Consider the following 25,860-nt stretch of genomic DNA (forward strand, 5'->3'; position numbering starts at 1 on the left):
ACTCCAATCAGTCGAGAGGTTTCATCCCAATTCCCTTTGATTCCAGCTCAAGATTGTTGTGAGTACTTCAATCTTAATTTTGTTTTATTTACTCACTGGCTGAGGGCATCACTGGCTAGGCCAGCATTTATGCCCATCCCTAATTGTCCTGAGGTAGTCAAGAGTCAATCACATTGCTGTGGATCTGGAGTTACATGTAGGCCAGACCAGGTAATGACAGCAGTTTCCTTCCATGAAGGACGTTAGTGAACCAGATTGGATTTTCCTAATAATTGACAATGGATTCAGTCTCATCATTAGACTCCTGGTGCCAGATTTTTCTTTTTTACTTTGTCAGGCTCTTCCATCATTGAGGATGGGCATATTAATAGAGTTTCCTTCTCCCAGTGAGTTGTTTCACTGTTCACCACACTCCCGACTGATTGTTGCAAGACTACAGAGTTTAGATCTAATCATTTGGTTGTGAGATGGCTTAGCTCTGACCATCACTCGCATGCCAAACAGCATAAGCAGTTAGTAGTCCTGTTTGGTGGCTTCACCAGGTTGACACCGCCTTTTCAGGTATGCCTGGGCTGCTCCTGGCATGCCGTCCTGCTCTCTGTTGATCCCTTAGCTTGATAGTTATGTTTGAGTGGATTATTTGCTGAGAAAGAGGTTATGGATCGTGCTGCAGTACAGTTCTTCTGCTAATGGTCTACAGCACCTCATGGGTGCCCAGTCTTGAGCCGTGAGATAGTGCCACACCTTGCGATGGAGGGTATTCCCAATGAGAAGATAGGACTTTGTCTCCACAACAGCGATAAAATGATCACTCTTACAGATGCAAACATCCCCACTTCTGACCTTAAATGCATCAGACAATGAGTTATAGTGGCAGGCAAATTGGTGAAAGTGAGTTCCTTTTGTTTGTTCACTCGCTACCTGGCACAGACCCAACCTAGCAGCTATGTCCTGTAGGACCTGACCATCTCTGTCAGTAGTGTTGCCGCCTAGCCATTTTTGATGGTGGACATTGAAGTCCCCACCCAGATTACATATTGTTCCCCTGCCACTCTTGGTGCTTCCTCCAAGTGGTGTTCAACATAAGGGGCACAGGGTCATCAGTGGAGGGAGGGCAGTACATGTTAATCTGCAGCAGATTTCTTTATCCATGTTTCACCTAATGCTGCGCAGCTTCATAGGATCTGGAGGTAATGTTTAGAACTCCCAGGGCAACTCCCTCCTGACTGTATGCCTCATGCCAACACCTTTTACTGGGCATGCCCTACCAGTGAGATAGTAAATAACCAGGGGTGTGATGGTGGGGTCTGGAACATTGTCAAGCATGCGGAAGAGATTTGGAAATCATTCCAGGGAAGACACAGTTGAATTGTGAAGATATATTGGAGAAGTTGGAAAGGAGAAAACTAAGAAGAAGTTTTGATAAACATTTTCAGAATTATGAGGGATTTGGATAGGGTGGAGCTATCCTCATTTATAAAAGAGATTGTAGAACCAGAAGGTACATTTTTAGTGTTTTGCAAAAAGTGCAAATGCCAAATAAAAGATAAACAAACTTTTTCATGTAGTAAGTGTTCAGTATCTGGAATGTACTTCCTGGAAATGTGGAGGCGGGTTCAATTGAGTCATTCAAAAGGGCATTAAATAGATGACAATGTACAGGGTTATGGGAACTTGCGTCTGTTCATTCCACCATCAGATGGAGTAACCATTGCACAATCTCCGTGGAGTTTTGCGTCTGATTCCCATTTACTCCAGTTTTGCTAGGGTTCCTTTGTCACCCTGTCAGATGGAGTGCAGTCACAGTCACCTTGCCTCTGGAATTCGATGCTTTTGTCCCAAGTTTAAACCAAGGCTGGAACATCTGGCTAGGAAGTGACAGGTACTGGAGCACAGCTCTTCAATACTATTGTCAGAACATTGCCAGGCCTTTGTCATTTGTCGTACCTTCAGCTTCCTCTTAGATCAGTCAGTTTGATTCACTTTATGTTATACTAAGATGCTTTGGACCTCGGGCAAAGGCCAAAATGGATTTTCCACTCTGCACTTCTGACTGAGGATTTGCATTCATGTGTTTTGGGCTCCCATATTATTGAAGATGGAGATAGCTGTGGGACTGCCTTTTTCTCCAGTGAGTTATTTAATTATCCACCACCATTCATGACTGGATGTGACATCACTGCAGGGTTTAGATCAGATGTGCTGTTTGTGGAATTGCATGGCCCTGATTCACATTCAGGTAGCCCGTTTTGTTGTTCCACGCAGTTGACACCACATTTTTAGGTATATTTGATGATGGTACAGTGAGTAGAGTTATAGGTTGTTTTGAAGGAGTAATCTCAAAATGGTGATGGGCATTCATGAGGCACTGTGGCCAGTCTTCAGTTGCTAGATCAATGTCAGCCCCACAGTGATGGTAACGCAATGAAGGACATCCTCAATGTGAAGACTGTCTCAATAAGGACTGTGCTGTGATCACTCTAATTAATACTGTTGTGGGCAGATGCATCACTGGCAGTCAGATTGGTGAAGATGAGTTCAAGCTATGTTTTTACCTGTTGGTTCCCTCACCACCAGCCAGAGTACGGTCTGGTAACTACGTCCTTTAGGCTTTGGCTACCCTTTCATGCTTGTGCATACCGAAGCACTATTGGCAATGGACATTAAAGTTCCCTACTCTGAATACTGTGGTCAACCGAACAAATTTTCTGTGTCGTTGGCATTCTTTGCTTCTTTTGAGCAGTTTTCAACATGAAGAGCCACTGATTTATCAGCTGAAGCAGAGTGGGGGCAGTACATGGTAATTGGCAGGAGGCTTTCTTGCCCAGGTTTGACCTGATGCTGTGAGACTCCGTGGCAGTTTCGACCAAATGCCATTTTGCAGTCGCCTCTGCTCCACCTGCTCTAGTACGACCGGGATGGTGATGGTAGTGTCTGGGACATTGTCTGGAAGATTCCATGAGTATGACTGTCAAACTGCTTGACTAGACTGTGAGATAGCTCTCCAAATTTGGGTACAAAATCCCAGATATTAAGAAGGAGGACTTTACAGGGTCAACAGGGCTGTTTCTGCCATTGTCATTTCTGGAGCCTTAGTCCATGTACAATGGTCCATCTGGTTTCAGCACTTCCCAAATTCAGGTGAGCAAGAGGTACAGGTAGGAAATCTGACAACTCGTTGCCAACTATCCTACCGATGGAAATACTTTCTACCTATCTATTTTCCAAAATTTATCATAACTCTGCATGCCTCCATAGGTTCCCACCATAATGTTTCTGAGTAGGATGAGTAGAATCATCAAATTCCCTAAAGAATAGAAGCAGGCTGTTCAGCTCATCACGTCTACACTGACCCAACCCTCTTTCCTATCCCGTAACCCTGCATTTCCCATGATTAATCCACTGCACATTTCTGGACACTATGGGCAATTTAACATGGCCAGTCCATCTTTGGTCAATATGAGGACAGCAGTGCAGCTGGAGGAAACCCAAGCAAACACCGGGAGAATGTGCAAACTCCACACAGTCGCCTGAGGTTGGAATCAACCCTGGGTCCTTGGCATTGTGAGGCAGCAGTGCTAACCATTGAGCCACTGTGCCACCATTTCATTTCCAGTATCTCCACATAACAGAAGTCTCTCACCCCTTGTGCAATTCTCCGCCCCTCTCCTGAACCCTATCCAAGACCACAACATTTTTATTCATCTGCCATCCAGAATTTCATGTTGCAGAAATTAGCCAGTGATCTTAAGAGTTTAGTACAGCTTTGTTTTTTTTTCCGCAATGTGGTGGAATCTGTATGCTTTGGGAGATCGTAGACTGCGGCCATGTTGGACATTAACTATAGTGGGTCTAACGGCTGATTCGTGAGTGGCTGTCTTTTCCTCAGCTGGCATAGATGACTAGTGTCAGCTTGAAGTTAACTAATGGTGCTATACTCTGGAGAGCTTTGCTTTCCCTAGTCCCATTGTTTTGTGCTTTTACCACACCCTTGCAGACTGCTGGTCTCCAGGCACTTTATCTGTTGTCAGTCAGCAGCAAGGATATCCAGGTATCAACTCCACTCACTGCAAACTTAAGACCTTGTAATATTGTAAAGAGTGTGCAGCAGCAAAGAGACCTGAGTACATGCAGAAATCTTCAGTTGGGGATGGTCATAAAGTATATAATATTCTTGGCTTCATTAATAGGAGCAAAGAGTACAAGAAAAGGGAGCTTATGATGAACTTACATAGAACATTAGTTAGATCATTTGGAATATTGTGTGCAGTTCTGGGTGCCATTCTTCAGGAAGGACTGGAGAGAATGCAGAAGATATTTATGAAAATAATTGCAGAGATGAGAAACTTCAATTGTGAATGTCGCTTGGAGAAGTTCACATTGTTTTCCATGTAGAGTAGAAGCGTAAGATGTGATTTAGTAGAAGTTTTCAAAGTCGTGAATGGTTAGGATAAAGCAAGACTGTCCTTACTCATAACAGAACTGAGAACCAGGCGGAAGGTGTTTTGCAGCAAAACCAAATGCCAGCTGAGAAATCTTCTCAATGTCTCTACTGGTTAGGGTCTGGTATGCATTTCCTGGAATTGTGATAGGATCAGGTTCATTTCAGCCATTCATTTTTAATAACTACATAGAGAGTTACAGGATAATCAGGAAATCAGCATCGAATCATGCTCCAAGAGCCAGTGCAGATCCAACGGACTGAATAGCCGCCTCCTGCCCAGTAATAATTCTGTGACATCTTGATATGGTAGTAGTGGGCAATCTGTTCATCTCTGCCTGTAGTCAGCGCACCATAGACCATGTATTTGGGGATGTGCCTCGCGTCTGTTTGATTCACATGACCAACAAATAGTCATTGCTGACTCAAAGGCCTACTGGGGATCTCTGTCCTCTTGCGTGCATCCATTATTTATTTTGTGGTCTTGCCAGGAGATGCCAAGAATTTGTCTGTTGCAACAGAAGTGGAAGTGTTCAGCTGTTTTTCTTGACTTGCCTAACATTCACTGTTGCTCTAGAGGTGGGTGCTGAGAACATAAACCTGGTGCATGTGAGCTTTTTAATTAGTTTGTTGCTGGTTGATATGATTTCTCAGCTTTGGCACAATAAGTGCAGCCTTGGTAATCCAGGTGCTGGTTTCTGACGGATAGCTGGGAATTATTGATTCAAATGAAGTGAAGATGTCACAAACACCCACCGTAAGCCTGTTGGTGTTCGTGGAGTTTCTGCATCCTAGTCTTTGTGATGTTTATTGCTAGTTAAAAGTCCTTGAACACTCAGAACCAATCTATGAACTGGTGCCCCTTTCTTTGGCCCAAGTATCAGGATCTCCTTTGGGCAGTACTAGCAATACCACAGTGAGAACAATGAAACCAGCCCTTTTTGATACCGGCTCTGCAAGAGTTACCAGAAAGATGCCTCTGAGAGGATAGGTTATTTCCTATAGGGATCATCTCCAGATTTTCTCAAAGTTCTTACTCCTTCAGCCAATGTCTCATCTAAGACATCAGACTCTCTATAATTTAGCCTGAATCAGTGGTGTACTCAATTTATATCTGTGGCCACCGGGAGGAACAAGATGAGGCTTGCTGATGAAGAGGCTACATGCTTGTAAGAGAGGCTTATTTTCTTAGCTTTCTTCTCAAATTTTATTACTTTGGTGGTGGTGAGATCTGGAAGCAAGAGGTGACACACCAACTGACACCCTGTGCATGTTTTCAACAGCTGTCTAAGGAGGCTTTGTCACCTTCAAAGATTTGTATATGTGAAACCCAGGTCCTCTCTTTCTGCACCTGCTGTTATTATGTGCCACATAATTTACATTTCTGTTCCTCATTCTTCCTTCAAATTGTAATATTTGGTTGAATCATACTAAAGAATAGTGATGGTGTATGTCACCAACTGGTAGCTGAAATTGAGTGTTTTTTTTTGCTTTAATTTGCTTAAACTAGGTGGTTGTTTCCTGATGATAAACAAGAAAATGGCATAATTTCTGTACACTGACATCTCTTGTTTTGCAGGAAATAGCAGACTGCTGTCAAATGATACGGACAGAAGGGGGTGCTCTTGGGTCTCAGTTGGGTGAGCTCATTCCCATTCCCTTACATTCAGGCATCGGAAACAATTTCCAAAGAATTTATGAAAATTGCAATCAGACTTGCAAGAATTACCGGAGGAAGGTTATCGTCGCAAACTCAATAGCAGATTCATCATTTAATATTGATGTCACTTATGTAATAGACTCTGGACTGGAACTGAAAAATGTAAGTGAACTCTCCACTTTTGGTGCAATATTTGCTATTAACAATGACTCTTCTATTCCAGGTTGTTATTTGCTTCAAAAGAAGGCACTTCTACTTGTAGAGTCATACAACATGAAAACAGACCCTTCGGTTCAACTCGGCCACGACAACCATGTTCCCAAACCAAACTAGACTCACTTGTGCTTTGCCCAAATCCCACACGTCTTTCCTAATCATGTACCGATCCAATGTCTTGTAAATGTTGTCACTGCACTGCATTCACCATTTCTTCTGACACTACATTCTAAATAAAAGCCACTGTGCTTGTGTTTTTAAAAAACAAACCTCTGGTTCTTCCTAAATCTCTTTCCCCTCACCTTAAAAATGTGCCCCCTAGTTTTGAACTCCCCAACCCTATAGAAAAGACCCTTGATATTCACCTCATCTATGCCCCTCATGATTTCATAAACCTCTATAAGGTCACCTTCTCAACATCTGATACTCCAGTGAAAGAAGTCCCAGCCTATGTTTACAGCTCAAACCTTCCATTCCTGACAGTGTTGCGGTAAACCTTTTCTGAATCCTCTGCAATTTAATGATATCCTTCCTACAGCAGGACAACAGTACACAGTCCTCCAGAAGAGACCTCACCAGTGTCCTGTGCAACGTCAACATGACGTCCCAACTCCTATACTCAATGATCTGAGCAATGAAGACAAGCATCCTAAATTCTGCCTCAACCACCCTGTTTACCTGTGAAGCAAATTTCGAAGAATTATGTACCTGAACCCCGAGGTCCCTTCTCCAACACTACCCAGGGCCTGACCATTAATTGTATAAGTCTGCCACTCTTCTTTGTTGTATGAAAGTGCAGCAGCTCATTTATCCAAATTAAACCTCATCTGCCACTCTTTGACTGACCCAATTGATCAAGATCAGGTTGTAATCTTAGATAACCTTCACTGTGGACTACACTACCCATTTTGATGTCATCTGCAAACTTACTAACCACGTCTCCTAAATTTTCATCCAAATTATTTATATATAAATGATAAACAACATTGGACCCAGTCCTGATCCCTGTGGAACACCATTGGTCACAGGTGTCCAGTTGGAAAGCTCTCCCTGAATCCCATGTGAGCTAACTTTACTAATTGATCTACCATGCGGAACCTTATCAAACGCTTTACAAACATCCATGTAGGCAGCATCTACCGCCTCTCTGTCATCAATCTTTTGCACACACAATTTGCATTTGCTGTTCTGTCCTTTCCGATTTGAGACTTTTTTTCCCTACACTTTATGTCGTCTTATTTGTGCTGGCCAAGATAGCACATGGGCGACAAGAAGTAAACGTTGGCAAGTTCATTCCCACCTTACTGTAATGCAGGAATCTGATCGGTAGGGTCCACTACCCACTTTATATTTGGCTTGATATTCCTGTTCATTGGAAAAAATAAGTATCAGATTCCATCCCAACCCATCAGAAGTTCTGCCAGGTGGCTCGGTAAAATTATTGCCTCTGTGCAAGTTGAAATAAGATATGCACAATTCCTAAGCAACTCGCTGTACTCAGCATCAACGATGAACAGTAATTCTGAGCTTTTTTTTAATCAGTGTAACTTTCACCATTTAGATTGTAAACTGAGTGCCAGTTGCGTCATAGAAGGGCTAAGCTCAAAAAATAAATTGAATGATGTAGAATTTTCCCAACAATTCTGCCCTACTGACATTCACCTTTCCCATGAGCCTCCTCCCATCTTAGTTGATCCAACTCTATCAGCTTAAACCTTCTATTCGTTTTTGCCTGAGCTACTTAAACTACCTTACCCTGAAGTGCCTTTAAGAACTGGGAAATCTAATTTTAAAGGTTGTCCACATTTGTTCAAAGCAAAGGTCTGAACATATTTGTTCAGAGCTTATGTTGTTTTCACTACAGCATTGGAGACTGGCAGGTGACCTGATAGAAATGGATAAAATTGAGAGGCATGTATAAAGTTGAGTCTCCTTTCCAGGGTGGAAATGCCATGCATAGGTTTAAGGTGAGGGAGGCAAGTTTAAAGGGGATCTGATAGAAGCAAATGCAACAGCAAAGTTTTTAAAAAGCATTTAGGCAGACACTTAACAAGCAGGAAATAGATGGATCAGGGCCATCTGCAGCTAGATAGCAGTAATTTAGAATAGCATCATGGTCCATGCAGACACAGTGAGTCGAAGGGCCTGTTCCTGTGCTCTACTGTTCTATATTTTATTACTTTTGGAACTGCACTTCATTTATAACAGCATTTCTTACTAGCAAAGATGTATTTCTTGTGTGTAGCATGGACATAGTCCTTTGAATGGTAATGATCTTCGAGTAAAAAATGAGGTCTGCAGATGCTGGAGATCACAGCTGCAAATGTGTTGCTGGTCAAAGCACAGCAGGTCAGGCAGCATCTCAGGAATAGAGAATTCGACGTTTCGAGCATAAGCCCGAAACGAGCATGATTCCTGATGAAGGGCTTATGCTCGAAACGTCGAATTCTCTATTCCTGAGATGCTGCCTGACCTGCTGTGCTTTGACCAGCAACACATTTGCAGCTTTGAATGGTAATACTGCACACTTTGCTGTATGTGTCTCAATATTTTGGAAACCCATTGCCACTTGCTTTTATGTTATCAGTAGACTTTTTTGAATGATGTGGAATGTATGAGGATTTGCAACAGCATTACTTGATTCTTACATGCAAACACAGTAGAGAGAGAACCCTGTTGATATTGGCAAGGATTGGTTGTCTTAATTCACTTTCACCAGCTTGCATTCTAGTTGCTGCAGTGGAGCAGAGTCATTTTCTTGGGTGGTACCCAAATCTCAAATGTAAACACCAAAGGCACCAATTACCTCTTTCTTCAGTGGCCTTGCAACCTGCTCAAGTTGGGTTTTTTTCTGTTACCAGCCACTTGATTTTTAGAATCCAGTTTCCCCAGGCCAGCGTTGAGCTTGTGGCGTCTGGCTTTACTGTTCAGGAAACAAACAGGACCTTTAATTTAATGACAGTTTTTTTTTCTCAACCTTTTAATGAGTGCCTTACAGCTGTGAGCTTTGTTTAAAGTATGGTTACTATGGTAATGTAGAAAACAGGCCAGCAGGTCTCACAAACATGACCAGATTGTTTATTTTCAAGTGTTGGTTGTGCCATCATTGGTGGCTTGGAGCTGCTGTAACAACTACGCTGTTTTATCTTGATGTTTTGTTTGATTTTGATGTTCAGTATTGATTTATAATTATTTCATCTGTTTTATTCAACATTGTAAGTGCATATTCAGCTTTAATGTTAAAGTGAAATTAAAATCAGATTTAAAATAGTCCTTCTGATTTAGAGGATGTATGCAGCAGTGTTCCTTATTGAATGCATAATGCAGTTTTATTGCATTTGAGTATGTTTCTGTTCCATATGACCCTCGACCATTTGGCCTGTCAAGTCTGTTCTGCCACTCAGTAAGATCATGGCTGGTCTGTTAATGCTCAACTCTACTTTGCCTCATCCTTAGAACTGAAAATGTGTTGCTGGTTAAAGTGCAACAGGTCAGGCAGCATCCAAGGAACAGGAAATTCGACGTTTCGGGCAAAAGCCTGATGAAGGGCTTTTGCCCGAAACGTCGAATTTCCTGTTCCTTGGATGCTGCCTGACCTGCTGCACTTTAACCAGCAACACATTTTCAGCTCTGATCTCCAACATCTGCAGACCTCACCTTTTACTCATCCTTAGAACCCTTGATTCCCATACCGATTAAGAATCTATCTCAGAATTTCACAGCTTGACTGCCCATTTGAAAGAATATAAAATCTTCCTTTGTCTTAAATGGACAATCCGAACTGAGATTATGCCTTCTAGTCCTAGACTCTTCCTCCAAGGGAAACAACTTGGCCGCACCTACTCCGTCAAGTCTGTTAAGAACCTTTTTATATATTCATTAAGAGGTCCTCTATGCTTCATTGAGTACAGACACAAACTACTCACCTCCTCATAAGAAAATCCCTTTTATCAGGACTGTCTCTAATGCCAGTATATTATTAAACAAAGAGACTCAAACTATTCAGTGCTCTAAATATAGTCAACTAGCTTGTTATAATAGAAATTTTCTGGACCATGGAAATCGATGTCATTATAAATCCACAAACATTTCCACACAGTTTAAGTGGACTGTTGAATCAAAAGACACTATATTTTCCTGTTTTGACTGACACTGTTAATGATTCTCTGCATTCTTCTGCAAGCATGACATAACCAGTCACTCACTTCAGAATCTGAAAGGGAATTGCATCGAAAGCAGGAAGAAAAAGACTGAGCCTTCTGGTGTGCTTCCTTAAGTAATTAAACAGGGTTTACAGTGCATGACTGTTGCCTGTAGCTGGTGCTGTTCACATCATGTTATAAATTCATTTGATGCACATTTTCTCATCAACCTGTCCAGAGATGTTATTACACAGGTCTGGAGCAGGTGGGACTTGACCCTGGACCTCTTAGTCTTTTGTGCATTGTGCTTTGACTCCTTTTTAAATGTGCGAATAAAATCTCTCACCTTCTAATATTTATAGAAATGATTTATTAAATTTTAGTTTTTAATATTGATGCCAAGTACCCTTCATTATCTTTATAATTTACATCAACCAGTTAGGTGGAACTGGAATTGACTTCAGCTTTCTCTTCAACTTTGTTACAACCATTTGTGAAAGCATTGCTATGGAAGCAACTTGGAGGAGTTAGAGTCCAGTAGTCTGAATGAAGTGAATGGGCTGTAAGGCTGAATTAGTGTGGCAAAAGGTGGTACCCAATGCTGTCCTGTCCAATCTTCTGAGCTTCTCCCTATCTAAACTCCACCTTGCCCAGAAATCAGTAATTCTCATCCTTTCCTGAATAAATCCCACTTGCATGTCTCTCCCCTGTCATCAGCTCATTAAAGTAGGAAACTTTCACCTTGCTTTACAAATCTCTCCCGCAGGCTCTTCTGCAGCTTGCCTATCACTTTCTTCAGTCCTCTAACTCGGGTTGTAGTCATCAGCCATTTCTCCTAGACTGCTTCCTTCCAAATTTCACCTCCAAACATTTTACTTTGACTGTGGTACGTATGGGCCTAGGATGTGATTGTAAGTAAATATCTACAGTGGCATATTATGGAAAAGAACTCAATGCATTTGTGAAATCACAGTGATTCAGCTCAGGAAGAACAATTCAGTGTATCATGCCTGTATGTTGATTGCTTGAAAGTGCTCTAAACTTCCATTACTGTTGTTTTTCCCCATAATCTTGCAAATCTCTTAATGGGAGAGTATTTTACCCAAGAAGAATTTTCTATAAATATATAGAAGTAAAGAAGAACATTGCTACATAGACCATGTTAAGGCATTTAATTTCTGCTTAACACCAATAGCTGATACATGTGCTGTTTAACTGTGACATCACCAGTAAAGATGGGATTTGTCTAAAGATTAAACTCCACATCGGACTAGAAAATGTCCAATCAGATATATTTCGGGTAAAGAAAGGAGTATGCTGTGGGCTGTTGCCAAAATTACTCGGTCAATACGTGGACGAAATACTCAAAGTCAAGACGTACTTACAGGATAAAAATTAGATCTGGACAAGAAAATGTCAATGATTCAGCCATTTGATCAGAGCTAAAATGCTGCATGGCTGTCTTCTAGAGGGCAAAGTGGAGGGCAGCAGAAAGCAATTTTTACCTAGGGGTAGGTAGATGACACATCACAAATGAGAGGCAGAGGATCATCAAGGATGGCACCAAACAGATGAGTTTAACATACCATGACAGCAGATCTAGTAGGAGTAGCTACAAGAATATAGAATGGATTATCTTTAAAGAAGGAAATATGCAAGACTTGTACTCGACTGTACTACATCTATATTGCGTGATTGACTTAATGCCTCCTATTGATATTTAGTCTTATGAACAACAAATGTGTTCTGTCAGTGTTATTGAGGTCCTGAAAACAAAAATGAAAGAAATGTTTGGTATTTTCATCTGATGCAAGTGTGCTGGAAGGTTAATTAACTTTAACATACAGTATGAATGCAAGTTGTTATTTGTAAATCCGCCATTTCAATTGTTGTGACTGTATCACTGAGCAGTTCTTGAAACCCATGCTCTGATTACGGAATGCATTATTTAAAGTAATAATATTGTTAAGACAGTTAGTATAAATTAAATTCAAATAAAGTATTTGTCTAGCTTTGCTACCATTTTGTTCCTACTTAAAAGAAAATATTGCTTAAGTTATGATTTAATTTGTTCTGAAATGCTGGGATTGACTGTGCCTCTATAATAATGCTTCAAAAAAAATAAACTTCATGGTTGCATTTTGGGGGAGAAACTTCTTAGAATTTAACTAATCTCAAATCTGTCTGTGTCTCTCAGTCTGTATGTCTGTCTCTTCTCTCACTGTGTCAATCAACTTATCACTCCCACCCACTCAATAAGCTCAGCTGTCTCAGACATTCAACTCTACAATCATATATATTCTATCAGTCAACAAGAAGTATAAACCTTTTTATATAGCCCCTAATGAAGAAAAGCACAATGTTTCCTCACTCTGCTGCTAAATTGTTTTAAATTAAACCCTGCTTGATACTAGAACTGCCTCCAAAATGCTTTGCTGTCACTTTCTCCTCAATTAACATTGTGAACTTTAGTTTTGTTTATTCCTTAACCAAGTTACGTGATCAAATGGAAGTCAGTTTCTGTACTAGAAATCCTCTTTAGCGAAATCTACTTAAACGGATGATCACCTTCAACATAAAATGTATTTATCTTTCCCCAAATGCACATGGGTCATCACACATTAAGTTCAAGAGTGGGTTGATGATTAATTAAAATATGCTGCTTCTTAGATTTTAACTTTTTGCCAAACTCTCTTAAATTTTGTATCAGAAAATGCATGCTTTCTGGACTTCTGGCTACCTTTCTCCCCACTAATGAACTTGCTAAATCTGTCAAAATGAGATCTGGGAAATGTGTTGAAAATGTGCAGTCCTCATTCTCAGACTTTATTTCCTGAATATTTTTTCTCTTTGCCCCAGGTGTACAATCCTCGCATTCGGGCTGACTCTCAGGTCATTCAGCCAATTAGCAAGAGCCAGGCTGAGCTGAGGTGGCAGAGAATAGGCTGCATCTGCCCAGGTAAGAAATACTGGCTTGTGAAATCGTGAAAAATCAATTCGCTATGTAATGTGCACAAAGGAACCATTGCTTACCATGTACTGATGTAGGTTTTTCTGTGGCTATATAATGAGTCAAATGACCATTGGAACTCCATAACTGGAATATTTTTAGATTGTTAAAATACATGAGCAAGTACTGTACGTGTTGATGTGTTGTTTTGGTTTAGGTGTGTTGTTTTTAGGAAATCTGTGACAAGATGAAGCTCTTATTTAGTGACCTATTAACAATTGCAGTACTCATTGGACTACAATTGATTTTGATTGCATTGTAGTTTGATATAGTATGTCTTTGTCTTTGTTTTCTTGGAGGTTGTAAATGTGCAGCCTCTCGTGTTTTAATGGTGCTAATGGCATTAATTACAAAGCTTGTTTACACTACTGTATCTAACAATGGCCTCAATTGTCAATTAACAATACATATTATTCAAAGTTAATTATTAATCTTGAAGATCATCTATTATCGTCAATATTTCCTGATTTTATCCTAATCTCAGTTGGTCTAACAGTGAAACTCATTCATGTCTTGATCATGCCACACATTTGTTATTGGTATGGACCAAGCCAGACCCCCTCAAACACTTTTTTTAAGGTAGCCCAGAGCCTAACTTTCCAGTCGTTTTAAGCAGATGTGAGATGAATATTCCAGGAGCGAATATTTTAAATAGAACAGTTTTAAATAGAACAGGATTTATTTAACACAAACAAAATAAAACCAAATTTAGAACAACCTAACTAATGAAAACCCAATCAATTTGAAAATGCAGCTTAACAAAGAGCTGAACAATTTCCTGTAATATCCCATAAACGCTCCCTTTGGCAAAAAAGGTAAAATCAAGCACAGATTCTTATAGGAGAGAGTCAGCCAGAAAATCTCTTGGATCAAGGAATCTTTTTCCCCCAGCAGCTTTCTTTTAATCAGCAGTGTAAAAATAAAACTAAATTAAAAAGAAAATCCCTGAACTGGGAGAATTGGCCACTCTCCTTTCATTGTACAAGGGTTTTTTATTTTAAAAAAACCGACGTGTTTTCAATTAGATATTTCCAGACACATCAGAAACTCTGCCTTTACACAATCCCTCTTGAAAAAAATCAATGACAACATAACCAAAATTAAAAAAGCAGTATCATCACACCACCACCCTTAAAACAAATGAGCTATCACTATCCGGGATGGCTTCGTTTAAAAATCCCTTAATCTTACACTGTTAGTACACCACAACACACATACATTGCATTAACTATGACCATGCAAACATGCACCACTACATTCTGTTTACTATATCCCGTTGCTCCTGATGTGGTCTCCCCTACATTGGGGAGACAGGACGCCTACTCGCAGAGCACTTCAGGGAACATCTCCAGGACATCCACACCGACCAACCCCACTGCTCCATGGCCGAACACCTCACCTCACCTCACCTTCCCGCTCTGCCAAGGACATGCAGGTCCTGGGCCGCCTCCATCGGCTGGAGGAAGAATGCCTCATCTTCCACCATGGCATCCATGTGGATTTCACCAATTTCCTCCTCATTTCCTCTCCCCCCACTTTTTTCCCACTTCCAATCTTCCAACTCGGCTCCGCCATCATGATCTGTCCTACCTGTCCATCTTCCTTCCCACCTATCCACTCCACCCTCCCCTCTGACCTATCACCATTACCCCCACCTCCGCCCACCTGTTGCACTCTCAGCTACCTCCCAGCCCCACCCCTCTTCCCTCTTATCCTTCCATCCCGTAGGCTCCCAGCCTAATTTCTGATGAAGGGATTTTGCCCGAAACGTCGACTCTCCTCCTCGGATGCTGTCTGACTGCTGTGCTTTTCCAGCACCACACACTCTACTGTGATCTTCAGCATCTGCAGACCTCACTTTCACCTGCATTCTGTTTCTGTCTGTTGTACTCCTACCACTGAACGTCTCTGTTTCTCATCCAAGTCTCGACAATGCGTTGGCAATCACGACTTTTCATCCAACTGCATGCACAATTGTCGAATTGAATGGCTGTGACAACAAGCTCTATCTGAACAGTCTGGCATGTTTATCCTTAAGTTTCTCCACAAATGTCAATGGGTTATGATCAGTGTATACGATTGTCTCAGATGCATTACTGGTAATATAAACATTGAAATGTTGTAATGCCAACACCACGCTCTAAGTCTCCTTCTCAACTGTAAGGTATTTCTGCAGATGAATGTTCAGTTTCCAGGAGAAATATGAGGGTCTTTCTATCTTCTCACTGTCTTCCTGTAAGAGCACAGCATCGAATGCTTTGCGTAATTAGATGTACTAATACCGGGGCAGTGGTTAATACAGCTTTCAGGTTGTCAGATGCCTTCTGACAGACCACCATCCACTGAAACTTTGTGCCTTTCTTTAGAGCCACATAGCTGAAATTTGGTATGAATTTCCAATAATACCGAGTAGTTGCAGGTATCATAGTAGTGCCCTTTTTGTCACTGTCTGGAAAAACTCCCCAATAACTTTTGTTGCATTCCATGGGTCCATTTGTCCATGTCCAATAACATTGCCCAGGAAAGTGAATTGAGCTTTGGCAAATTTACTCTTAGCCAGGTTTGTCACTAAGCCTGCCTCCCAAAGTCGATTGAACAATTCCAGTAAATGTTGCAAACGTTCTTTCCATTTGTAACTAAAAATCCCCCCAGTCAATATATTACCCAATTGAGTAGTATCAGTAAATAACCTTATTGGTTAGTCTTTGAAATATGGCTGGTGCATTTTTCATATCAAATGGCATGACTTACAAGGAGAAAGTGAGGACTGCAGATGCTGGAGATCAGAGTCAAGAGTGTGGTGCTGAAAAAGCACAGCAGGTCAGGCAACATCTGAGGAGCAGGAGAATCGACATTTTAAGCATAAGATCTTCATTGGGAATGAGGCTTGTGGGCCAAGGGGGTTGGGAGATAAATGGGAGGGGGGGTGGTGCTACGGGGAAGGTAGCTGGGAATGCGATAGGTAGATGGAGGTGGGGTGAAGGTGATTGGTCGGAGAAAAGGGTGGAACAGATAGGTGGGAGGGAAAACTGACAGGTAGGAGAAAGTGAGGACTGCAGATGCTGGAGATCAGAGCTGAAAAATGTGTTGCTGGAAAAGCGCAGCAGGTCAGGCAGCATCCAAGGAACAGGAGAATTGACGTTTCGGGCGTAAGCCCTTCTTCAGGAATGAGGAAGGTGTGCCAAGCCATCTTTTATCTTAGCCTGCTTGGCACACCCTTCCTCATTCCTGAAGAAGGGCTTATGCCCAAAATATAGATTCTCCTGCTCTTTGGATGCTGCCTGACCTGCTGTGCTTTTCCAGCAAAACATTTTTCAAGACTGACAGGTAGGACAGTTCAAGAGGGTGGTGCTGAGTTTGAAGGTTGGATCTGGGATAAGGTGGGGGGGAGGAGAAATGAGGAAACTGGTGAAATTCACATTGATCCCATTGAGGATCTTAAGGAGGAAGATGAGGTGCTCTTCCTCCAGGTGTCGGGTGGTTAGGGTTTGGTGATGGAGGAGGCCCAGGACCTACACGTCCTTGGAGGAGTGGAAGGGGGAGTTAAAGTGTTCGGCCACAGGATGCTGCGGTTGTTTAATTCTGGTATCCCAGAGATGTTCTCTGAAACAATTTGGCAATTTGGCATCCTGCCTCCCCAGTGAAGAGGAGACCACATCGGGAGCGATGGACGCAGTGTGTGGAAGTACAGGTAAAACTCTGTCGAATGTGGAAGGATCCTTTTGGGACTTTGAATGAAGGTGAGGGAAGTGGTGTGGACACAGGTTTTGCACTTGTGGTGGCAGGAAAAGGTGTTGGTAGGGGGCATAGATCTGACAAGGGAATCACTGAGGGGATGGTCTCTCCGGATCTCTCTCTCTGGTAGGGAGCAAAATATATCTCTGGTGATGAGGTCTGCTTGTAGGTGGCGGAAATAGTGGAGGATGATGTGATGTATCTGGAGGTTGGTGGGGTGGAAAGTGAGGACCAAGGGCTTCTGTCCTTGTTGTAATTGGATGGGTGGGGTTCAAGGGCAGATGTGCGGGCAGTGGAGGAGATTTGCTGGAGGGCATCGTTGACCACATGTGAAGGGAAATTGCAGTCCTTGAAGGAGGCCATCTGGGATGTTTTATGGTGGAACTGGTCCTCCTAGGGACAGATGCAACAGAGGTGGAGGAGTTGGGAATAAGGGATAACATTTTCACAGGAGGCAAGGTGGGAAGAGGTGTAGTCTAGGTAGCTGTGGTAGTGGGTGGGTTTGTATTAAATGTGTGGAGTCAATCGTCGGAAATGGAGGTGGAGAGGACCAGGAAGGGAAGGGAGCTGTCCAAGATGGTTGGTATACTAGAGGTTGGGGTGAAAGGTGTTTGCGAAGTTGATGAACTGTTCAACCTCCTTGTGGGAGCACGAGGTGGCGCTAGTACGGTCACCAGTGTAACAGAGGAAATGTTGGGGAATGGTGCCGGTGTGGCTGCAGAAGATGGCCTGTTTCACATACCCAAAAAAGAGGCAATCATAGCTGGGGTCCATGCGGGAGCCCATGGTTACCCCTTTGTTCTGGAAGTGGGACGATTCAGCGTGAGATGAAGAAATGGAGGTATGGAGGCCTTCATCGTGGGGATGGATGTGTACAGGGACTGGATGTCCATGGTCCATGGCGTTGGGGACTGGGGAAATGAAAGTCATGGAGGAGGTGGAGGGCATGGGTGGTGTCCCAAACATAGGTGGGGCGTTCCTGTACTAAGGGGGACAGGGCGGTATCAAGGTATGTGGAGATAAGTTTGGTGGGGCAGGAGCAGGCAGAGACAATGGGTTGACCGGGGCAGTCCACTCAGCTTCGCTCTTTCGGACAAAGGTACCTGCCAGTATCCTCTGAGCAAGTCTGACTTCGAAATACAAGTTGCTTGTCCCACCTTGTCAACACAGTCTTCCAAGCATGGAGTTGGATATGCATCAGACTTTGCAATAGTCCACACATTGTCCCATCTGTTTTTGACACCATTACTATTGGTAAGCTCCAGTCACTGCAACTCACTCCGATTTCTGTCATCTTGGAGTATGAGTTCAATCTCCTTTTTAACCTGTGTCAACTTTAGAGGGTTATGCCTCTCAGGATGTTGCTTAATTGGAGCAGCATTTATCTGCATCATGCATAATTAGGTTAGTACTTTCCAGCTTATTTCTACATAACTCCCCATAAGTCTTTTGGGTCATTTCAGTTTTCCTCTGGAAGGTAACTTGATAATTTATCCCAATTTTTGACAGCTTCCTCATTGTCCAGTTTGATTTGAGGAATGTCCTGTTCGGAATCCTCTGAACTTGGTTCTTCACTCTGTGTTGTAACCAGTAAAACATTCTCCTTTTGCTTTGCTTCCCTGTCAAAATATTTTTTGAGCATATTCACATGATATGTGAGATTTCTTTCTGTCTGAAGTGCTTATCAAATAGTTCACCTCTCTCCATCTCCTTTTGACTTGATAAGGTCCACTAAGCCTTGCTTTAAAAGGTTCACCATCACTGGAAGTAATGCCAGCACTTTTTTCTTCGAGAGCAAAATTGAGTTTTTGATTTCTTGCCTGCTTCCTGTTTCACTGTGTTACTTTTAAATGCTGTACAGCCAACTCCCCACGCTCTATTTAACTGTTCCCTAAAACTTGGCACAAAGTCCAACTGTGTAGTTTCAATTATGACTTGCTAATTTCTCCTTTAATCAATTTAGTGGTCCTCTCCCCTCACTCCCAAACACTCATACATATGGACTGAAATTGATCGAATCGTTTGCATCTTTGAACAAAACATACAAATGAAATTCCTTTATCCCAGTCATCTGGATAGTCCTGACTATAAATGCTGAATATGGTCTTTAATGTTTGATGCCACCTTTCTGGCACTCCTTGCCGATTCTGGATGGTATGCAGTAGATTTGAATTTTTTATCCCTAAACTGTCCATAACATTGAATAATTTTGATGTGAATTTTGACCCTTGATCTGATTTGTATTTCTGTGAGTAGCCCCTATCTAGTGAAGAATTTGAATAACTATTCTGTAATCCTATTAGTTCTAGTATTGCACAATGGAATGGCCTCTGGAAATCTCATGGACATCTCCATTATTGTTAGCAAATACTGATTCCCACTTTTTGTTTTAGGTTGGGGTCCTATGCAATCAATTAACATTTCTTGAAGTACTGGAATAGGTATTAAAGGTGCAGGTTTTATTACTACCTGCAGTTTTCCAAATACCTGATAGGTATGACATATCTGGCAAAATTCAGCTACATCCTTGTGCAATCCAGGCCAGTAAAAAAATATTTCTGCTCACTGAGCAGAAGATTTGTTTTTAGACATTTCATCACCATACTAGGTAACACTATGATTGAGCCTCTGATGAAGCTCTGGTATTATCTCCCATTTTCTATTTGTGTTTAGGTTTCCTTGGGTTGCTGATGTCATTTCCTGTATCGGTGACGAGCATGAGAATTCCTAGAAGCATGGCATTCCAACTGGAATTCTATCAACAATTCTATCGACATACATTGATTTGGACCCTATCTACCAACCTGTGAGAAAAGAACAGGAAATGATGTTGCCAACACAGGAAATCATATCACCAACCCTAGGAAATCTAAACACATAAATAGAAAGTGGAACATAACACCAGTGCTTCAGTGAAGGCTCACTGATAATTACCTAGTATGGTGACGAAACATCTGAAAACAAGCCTTTCAGTTCAGTGAGCAAACTTACATCTAGAACCTCAACCTGAGCTACAAATCTTCTCAAAACTTGCTCCTTTTTTTTGTATTTTAGCTCGAGTTTTTTTTTCCCCAAAATGACTTTCTTCTGGTTGTTCATGTGCTACCTGCAACACCTCCTTTCTCTAACCCACTGGCAATATGACTTGATGCACTCCTGCCTATTTCTCATTTGCCTGAATATGTGATGGTCTCCACTTCCTCAGTAAGACTCATATTTAAGATAGTAACATTCAGGGATACATTTGCATTCTTTTTCCATGTATGCCTTTTGATACAATTGTTTTAGTTTCTCATCTTTCTGCTGTAACTCACTTTTTTCTGAGCTCAGGGTATCTACTTTGTTATCCATCTGCTCCTGGTTTGTCTCAATCATTTGATCAAACAGGATCTCTGATAATTGTACTTCAAATTTCTTATCTGTACTCTTTGATCCTCTCCTGTTTCAACTGGTGACTTTGTGACCTCATTACCACATTCAGGAAAATTCCCAGTATATGCTTCCTGTAATGCCTCAGTTGACTGAGTTTCCACTGGCTTTTCAACCACAGTAGGTAGCACTCCTACCTGTGAAATAGCTATATCATTAGCAAGGATAGCTTGTATTCGTGGAGCTGAGAGTTTGTCCAGTGCTCCTACCACAACTTCTCCACTCTTCACTGGAAGCTCTAACCTCACTCTTCATAATTGAGCACTTATTGTCTCACCGTGAATTCCCATTACTAGCACTTTTTCTGGCAGTAATCCTTCAGAGGTACATATTTTCTCATCTTTCAACATCAAAGATTAAGAGGATTCTATATCTCTTAATATTGTAACCTCTTTACCTGCTGTACCTGGCCTATGTGAGTAAACGTTACTTTTGCAGATATGTGCTTTAAGAAGATTTGGCACTTCCTCTTTAACCAACCACTAACCAGCGTGTACATTTTGGTGCAGCTTTCTAGCCCCCACTGTGCTTTCCATTTCAACTCCAACAAAATTCACTGGCTTGTCCTGTTTCCCTACATTTGGCTTCCCAGTGCTTTTCCTAACTCACCAACACTCATTTCAGGTGGCCAGTTTTATTACAGTGAAAGCACCAGAGGTTTTTAACTTTCCCGTTCATGGGTTTCTTTTTTAACCTGTGGTAAGAATTCTTATGATCCTTATCGAGATCTACTTTTCCCTTACCACGTGAGGATTTCTCTTTTCCCACATTCTATCCCTTATGGATTGAAATTGATGTTGGAAGTCAAATTTTGATTTGTAGACCAACCCATAATCATCAGCCATATCAGCTGCTAATCTTGTCGTTTTAATTCTCTGCTCTTCCACATGTACAATTCTGGTCATCACATTATAGGAAGGATGTGGAAGCTTTGGAAAGGGTTCAGAGATGATTTACCCGGATATTGCCTGGTATGGCGGGCATACCAGATCAAGGGCTGATTAAGGGCTTTTGCCCACAGCGTTTGATTTTCCTCCTCCTTGGATGCTGCCTGACCTGCTGTGCTTTTCCAGCACCACTCTGATCTAAACTCCTCCGTACGAGTCCTCACTACTTCCTCACTAAGCTTACCTTCTACTTCCACTGCCGTCCTTTTAAGCTGACTTTCCTGTCTGTGCCAATTTCTGAAGTTCAAACACACTCTCTTTCTTCCTTGCCCCTCTCTCCTTTTCTTTTTGGTTTGCTAGTACCTTTTCAATCCTTTTCTCTCTCTTCTGCTTTTAATCATAATTCAACTGGTTTCATTTCTTTTTCTTTTGCCTCTAACTCAAACCGCTGCATTTTCAACTGAATCTTAGCCACCACATGGAACATGGAACATAGAACATTACAGCACAGTATAGGCCCTTGGCCTTCTGTTGCTTTGGCCGATGTAACCCATCTGAAGCCATCTAGCCTACACTATTCCATTTTTGTCCATATTTTATCCAGTGACAATTTAAATGCCCTGAAAGTTGGTGAGTCTACTACTGTTGCAGGCAGGGCGTTCCACACCCCTACTACTCCGAATAAAGCAACTACCTTTGACTTCAGTCCTATTTCTATCACCCTTCGATTTAAAGCTGTGTCCCCTCGGACTAGCCATCACTACCGGAGGAAAAAGGCACTCACTGTCCACCTATCTAACCCTCTAGTGATCTTATATTTCTATTAAGTCACCTCTCAACCTTCTCTCTAACGAAAACAGCCTCAAGTTCCTCAGCCTTTTCTCATAAGATCTTCCCTCCATACCAGGCAACATCCGAGTAAATCTCCTCTGAATCCTTTCCAAAGCTTCCACATCCTTCCTATAATGCAGTGACCAGAACTGTACACAATACTCCAAGTGCAGCCGCACCAGACCTTTGTACAGCTGTAACGTGACCTCATGGCTCCGAAACTCAATTTCTCCCAATGAAAGCTAACACACCGTATGCCTTCTTAACAACCCCATCAACCTGGGCAACTCTCGGGGATCTATGTACAAGGACACCGAGATCACCCTGCCCATCTACAGTATGAAGAATCTTACCATTAGCCCATTACTCTGTAATCCTGTTATTCCTTCCAAAGTGAATCACATCACGCTTTTCCATTTTAAATTCCATTTTCCACCTCTCAGCCCAGCTCTGCAACTTATCTATGTCCCTCTGTAACCTACAACATCCTTCGACACTACCCACAATGCCACCAGCCTTAGTGTCACCTGCAAATTTACTATCACATCCTTCTGTGCCCTCATTCAGGTCATGTATAAAAGTGACCAGTGGCCAACAGTAGCCCCAAAACAGATTCTTGTGGTACACCAGTAGTAACTGAGTTCCAGGATGAACATTTCCCGTCTTTCCGCAAGCCAATTTCTGATCTAAACTGTTAAATCACCCTTAATCTGATGCCTGTGTATTTTGTGCAATAGCTTACAATGGGGAACCTTATCATAGGCCTTGCAGAAATCCACATGCACCACATTGACCGCTTTACCCTCATCAACTTGTTTGGTCATCTTCTCAAAGATTTCAATAAGGTTTGTGAGGCACGACCTACCCTTCACAAAACCTTGTTGACTATCTCCGATCAACTTATTCCTATTGAGATGATTCTAAATCCTATCTCTTATAACCTTTTCCAACACTTTACCCACAACTGAAGTAAGGCTCACTGGTCTATAATTACCAGGATTGTCTCTACTCCCCTTCTTGAACAAGGGGATAACATTTGCTATCTTCCAGTCTTCTGGTACTAATCCTGTAGACAATGATGACATAAAGATCAAAGCCAAAGGCTCGGCAATCTCCTCCCTGGCTTCCCAGAGGATCCTAGGATAAAATCACCGAGGTAAAAACAATGACTGCAGATGCTGGAAACCAGATTCTGCAACAATTAATTGCTTCCAATTAATCCTGTTGGACTATAACCTGGTGTTGTGAGATTTTTAACTTTGTACACCCCTTGAGATGGCATTGCATCATATCAAAAAGTGATGAGGCTCAATTATATAGGAAATTACTCCAACATCCAGAAAACAGGATATGATAACAGGATATTTTTAGGAAATTTGGAAAGTAAGGCAATGCAACACTGCACTATGTATTAGGTACAGGAATGTTGGATGCATGTCATAAAGTGTTGCTCATCAATTTGTTCAATGTTTATTTTCTACCCTTCTACAATTGAGAGGCACTCCAGTGTCATAGTCATAGTCAGAGATGTACAGCACAGAAACAGACCCTTCGGTCTAACTCGTCCATGTCGACCAGATATCCCAACCTAATCTAGTCCCACCTGCCAGCACCAGCCCATATCCCTCCAAATCCTTCCTATTCATATACCCATCCAAATGTCTTTTAAATGTTGCAATTGTACCAGACTCCACCACTTCCTCTGGCAGCTCATTCCATACACTTACCATCCTCTGTGTGAGAAAGTTGCCCCTTAGGTCTCTTTAATATCTTTCCCCACCTCCCCCTAATCCTATGCCCTCTAGTTCTGGACTCCCCGACCCGAGAGAAAAGACTTTGCCTCCTTACCCTATCCATGCCCCTCAAGTTTGTAAACCTCTCTTAGGTCACCCCTCAATGTGGAACTTGGTACACTTATAATTTATGGATCTTGCATCTCACATATTGCAGAATCACCCATACAGTCTTCATTTCTTAATTTCGGTCATTCATGATATGTGAGCTTCACTGGCTCAGCATTTATTACCCAACCCCAATTGATCTGGAAAAAGTTGATGGTGAGCTGCTTTTTTGAACTACTGCAGCTCTTGGTGTATAGGGACATCAGCAGTGCTGTTACAAAGAAGTTCCAGGATTAAGTTATGGTGAAGCAACAGCAATGTATTTCCAATTCAGGTATGTGAGTGGTTCAGAGGAGAACTTGCAGGTGTCTGTGTTCCATGCATCTGCTGCCCATTCCCGTCAAACTGGCAGAAGTTGCCCGTTTTCAAGGTGAATTTTAAGGAGCCTTGCAATATATCAAGTCAATGGGACACACAGCTGCTAGTGTGTGTGTGTGTGTGTGTGTGTGTGTGTGTTGTGTGTTTGTTTTGGTGGTGAAAGGAGTGTATGAAGGATGTGGATGGGGGTAACTATCCTGGATGGTATTGACTACCAAATCACTGCACCCATCAAATCAGGTCGAGGGTAATCCATCAAGTTCCTGACTTGTCTCTTGTAGATAGCGTGCAGACACATCGGAAAAAGTTGCTCGCAGCAGAATTCCTGGTCTCTGACTTGCTCTTGTAGTCTGTGGTTATGGTTGCATGTATGAGCATCACCAGGTGCTTCTTTGACTTTTCAAAACCTGATCAGAGAAAATTTCCTGGATTTGTTTCATCCCCACACCACCACCTGGAACACTGCTGTCAGTCAAAAGAACTGCCTTGGTGGGACTTGTGAACATTAGCCAAAAATTCTTATGGAATAGAAATGAGGCGCTTAGGTCACTAAAATGATTGAAATACAGGTGCTGACAAGACTGCTTTTCTGATGTGCTCGGGGCTTGAAAACACTAAAAGCCTTCACTGTTGACATGATAGACTCACTATCTTGACTGCTTGAATGCATCTGCTTCTGATTAGTGTATATGATATCAGAACAACAGGCAGGTTTCCTCTCAAATTCTGTCTAAATATCATTACTGTAGCTTCAGTTTTAGAATTCTGGCACATGGGGTTAGCACAGAGCAGTTCAGGTAAACCACAGAGTCAGTGACTGGTGCACCTTCCAGGGCAGGAACACGACATTGAAAACCTGCAGGTTACTAAAAAGCTGGGTTTTGTAGGGATACATGAAAAGCAGCTTCACATTTCCTAGGAAAGAATTGGGAAGAACCTGCTAAATTGATATAAAGATCTAATTCTTCTGAACTTGAATATGAAGTGATCGTGTTGAGGAACTGATAAGAGAACGTTAATTTGCTGTGTGTTTTAAGAACTTTCAAATTGTTCTATACCCAGTTAGCTTGATTTGTTAGGGCAGGTATCATACTGGGATACAAACTGTCCAACAGTGTCAGCTGGAACCATAACAACAGTGAAGAGTTTACTTTTCAATTGCAAAGCTGCAGACATTGGCATTTCATTGCTCTTACATTTATACAGCACCTTTAACATAATATATTCTTCACAGAAACATTATAGGGCAAAATTAAAGCCACAAAGTAATATTCAGGCAGATGCCCAGAT

General features: G+C 41.9%; 1 protein-coding gene across 2 annotated transcripts in view; it reads left to right on the forward strand.

Annotated features, from left to right (window-relative positions):
• LOC132824893 (putative pre-mRNA-splicing factor ATP-dependent RNA helicase DHX32) overlaps positions 1-25,860 on the forward strand; it is a 123,350-nt gene that overhangs the window by 56,202 nt on the left and 41,288 nt on the right. For both annotated transcript variants that reach the window (XM_060839867.1, XM_060839779.1), the window contains exons 5-6: positions 6,021-6,263; positions 13,319-13,418. In XM_060839867.1, coding sequence (XP_060695850.1) covers positions 6,021-6,263; positions 13,319-13,418 — 343 coding nt within the window. The remainder of the gene's footprint in view (positions 1-6,020; positions 6,264-13,318; positions 13,419-25,860) is intronic.

This window comes from Hemiscyllium ocellatum, chromosome 1 (genome assembly GCF_020745735.1).
Source record: "Hemiscyllium ocellatum isolate sHemOce1 chromosome 1, sHemOce1.pat.X.cur, whole genome shotgun sequence".
Classification (NCBI taxonomy): domain Eukaryota; kingdom Metazoa; phylum Chordata; class Chondrichthyes; order Orectolobiformes; family Hemiscylliidae; genus Hemiscyllium; species Hemiscyllium ocellatum.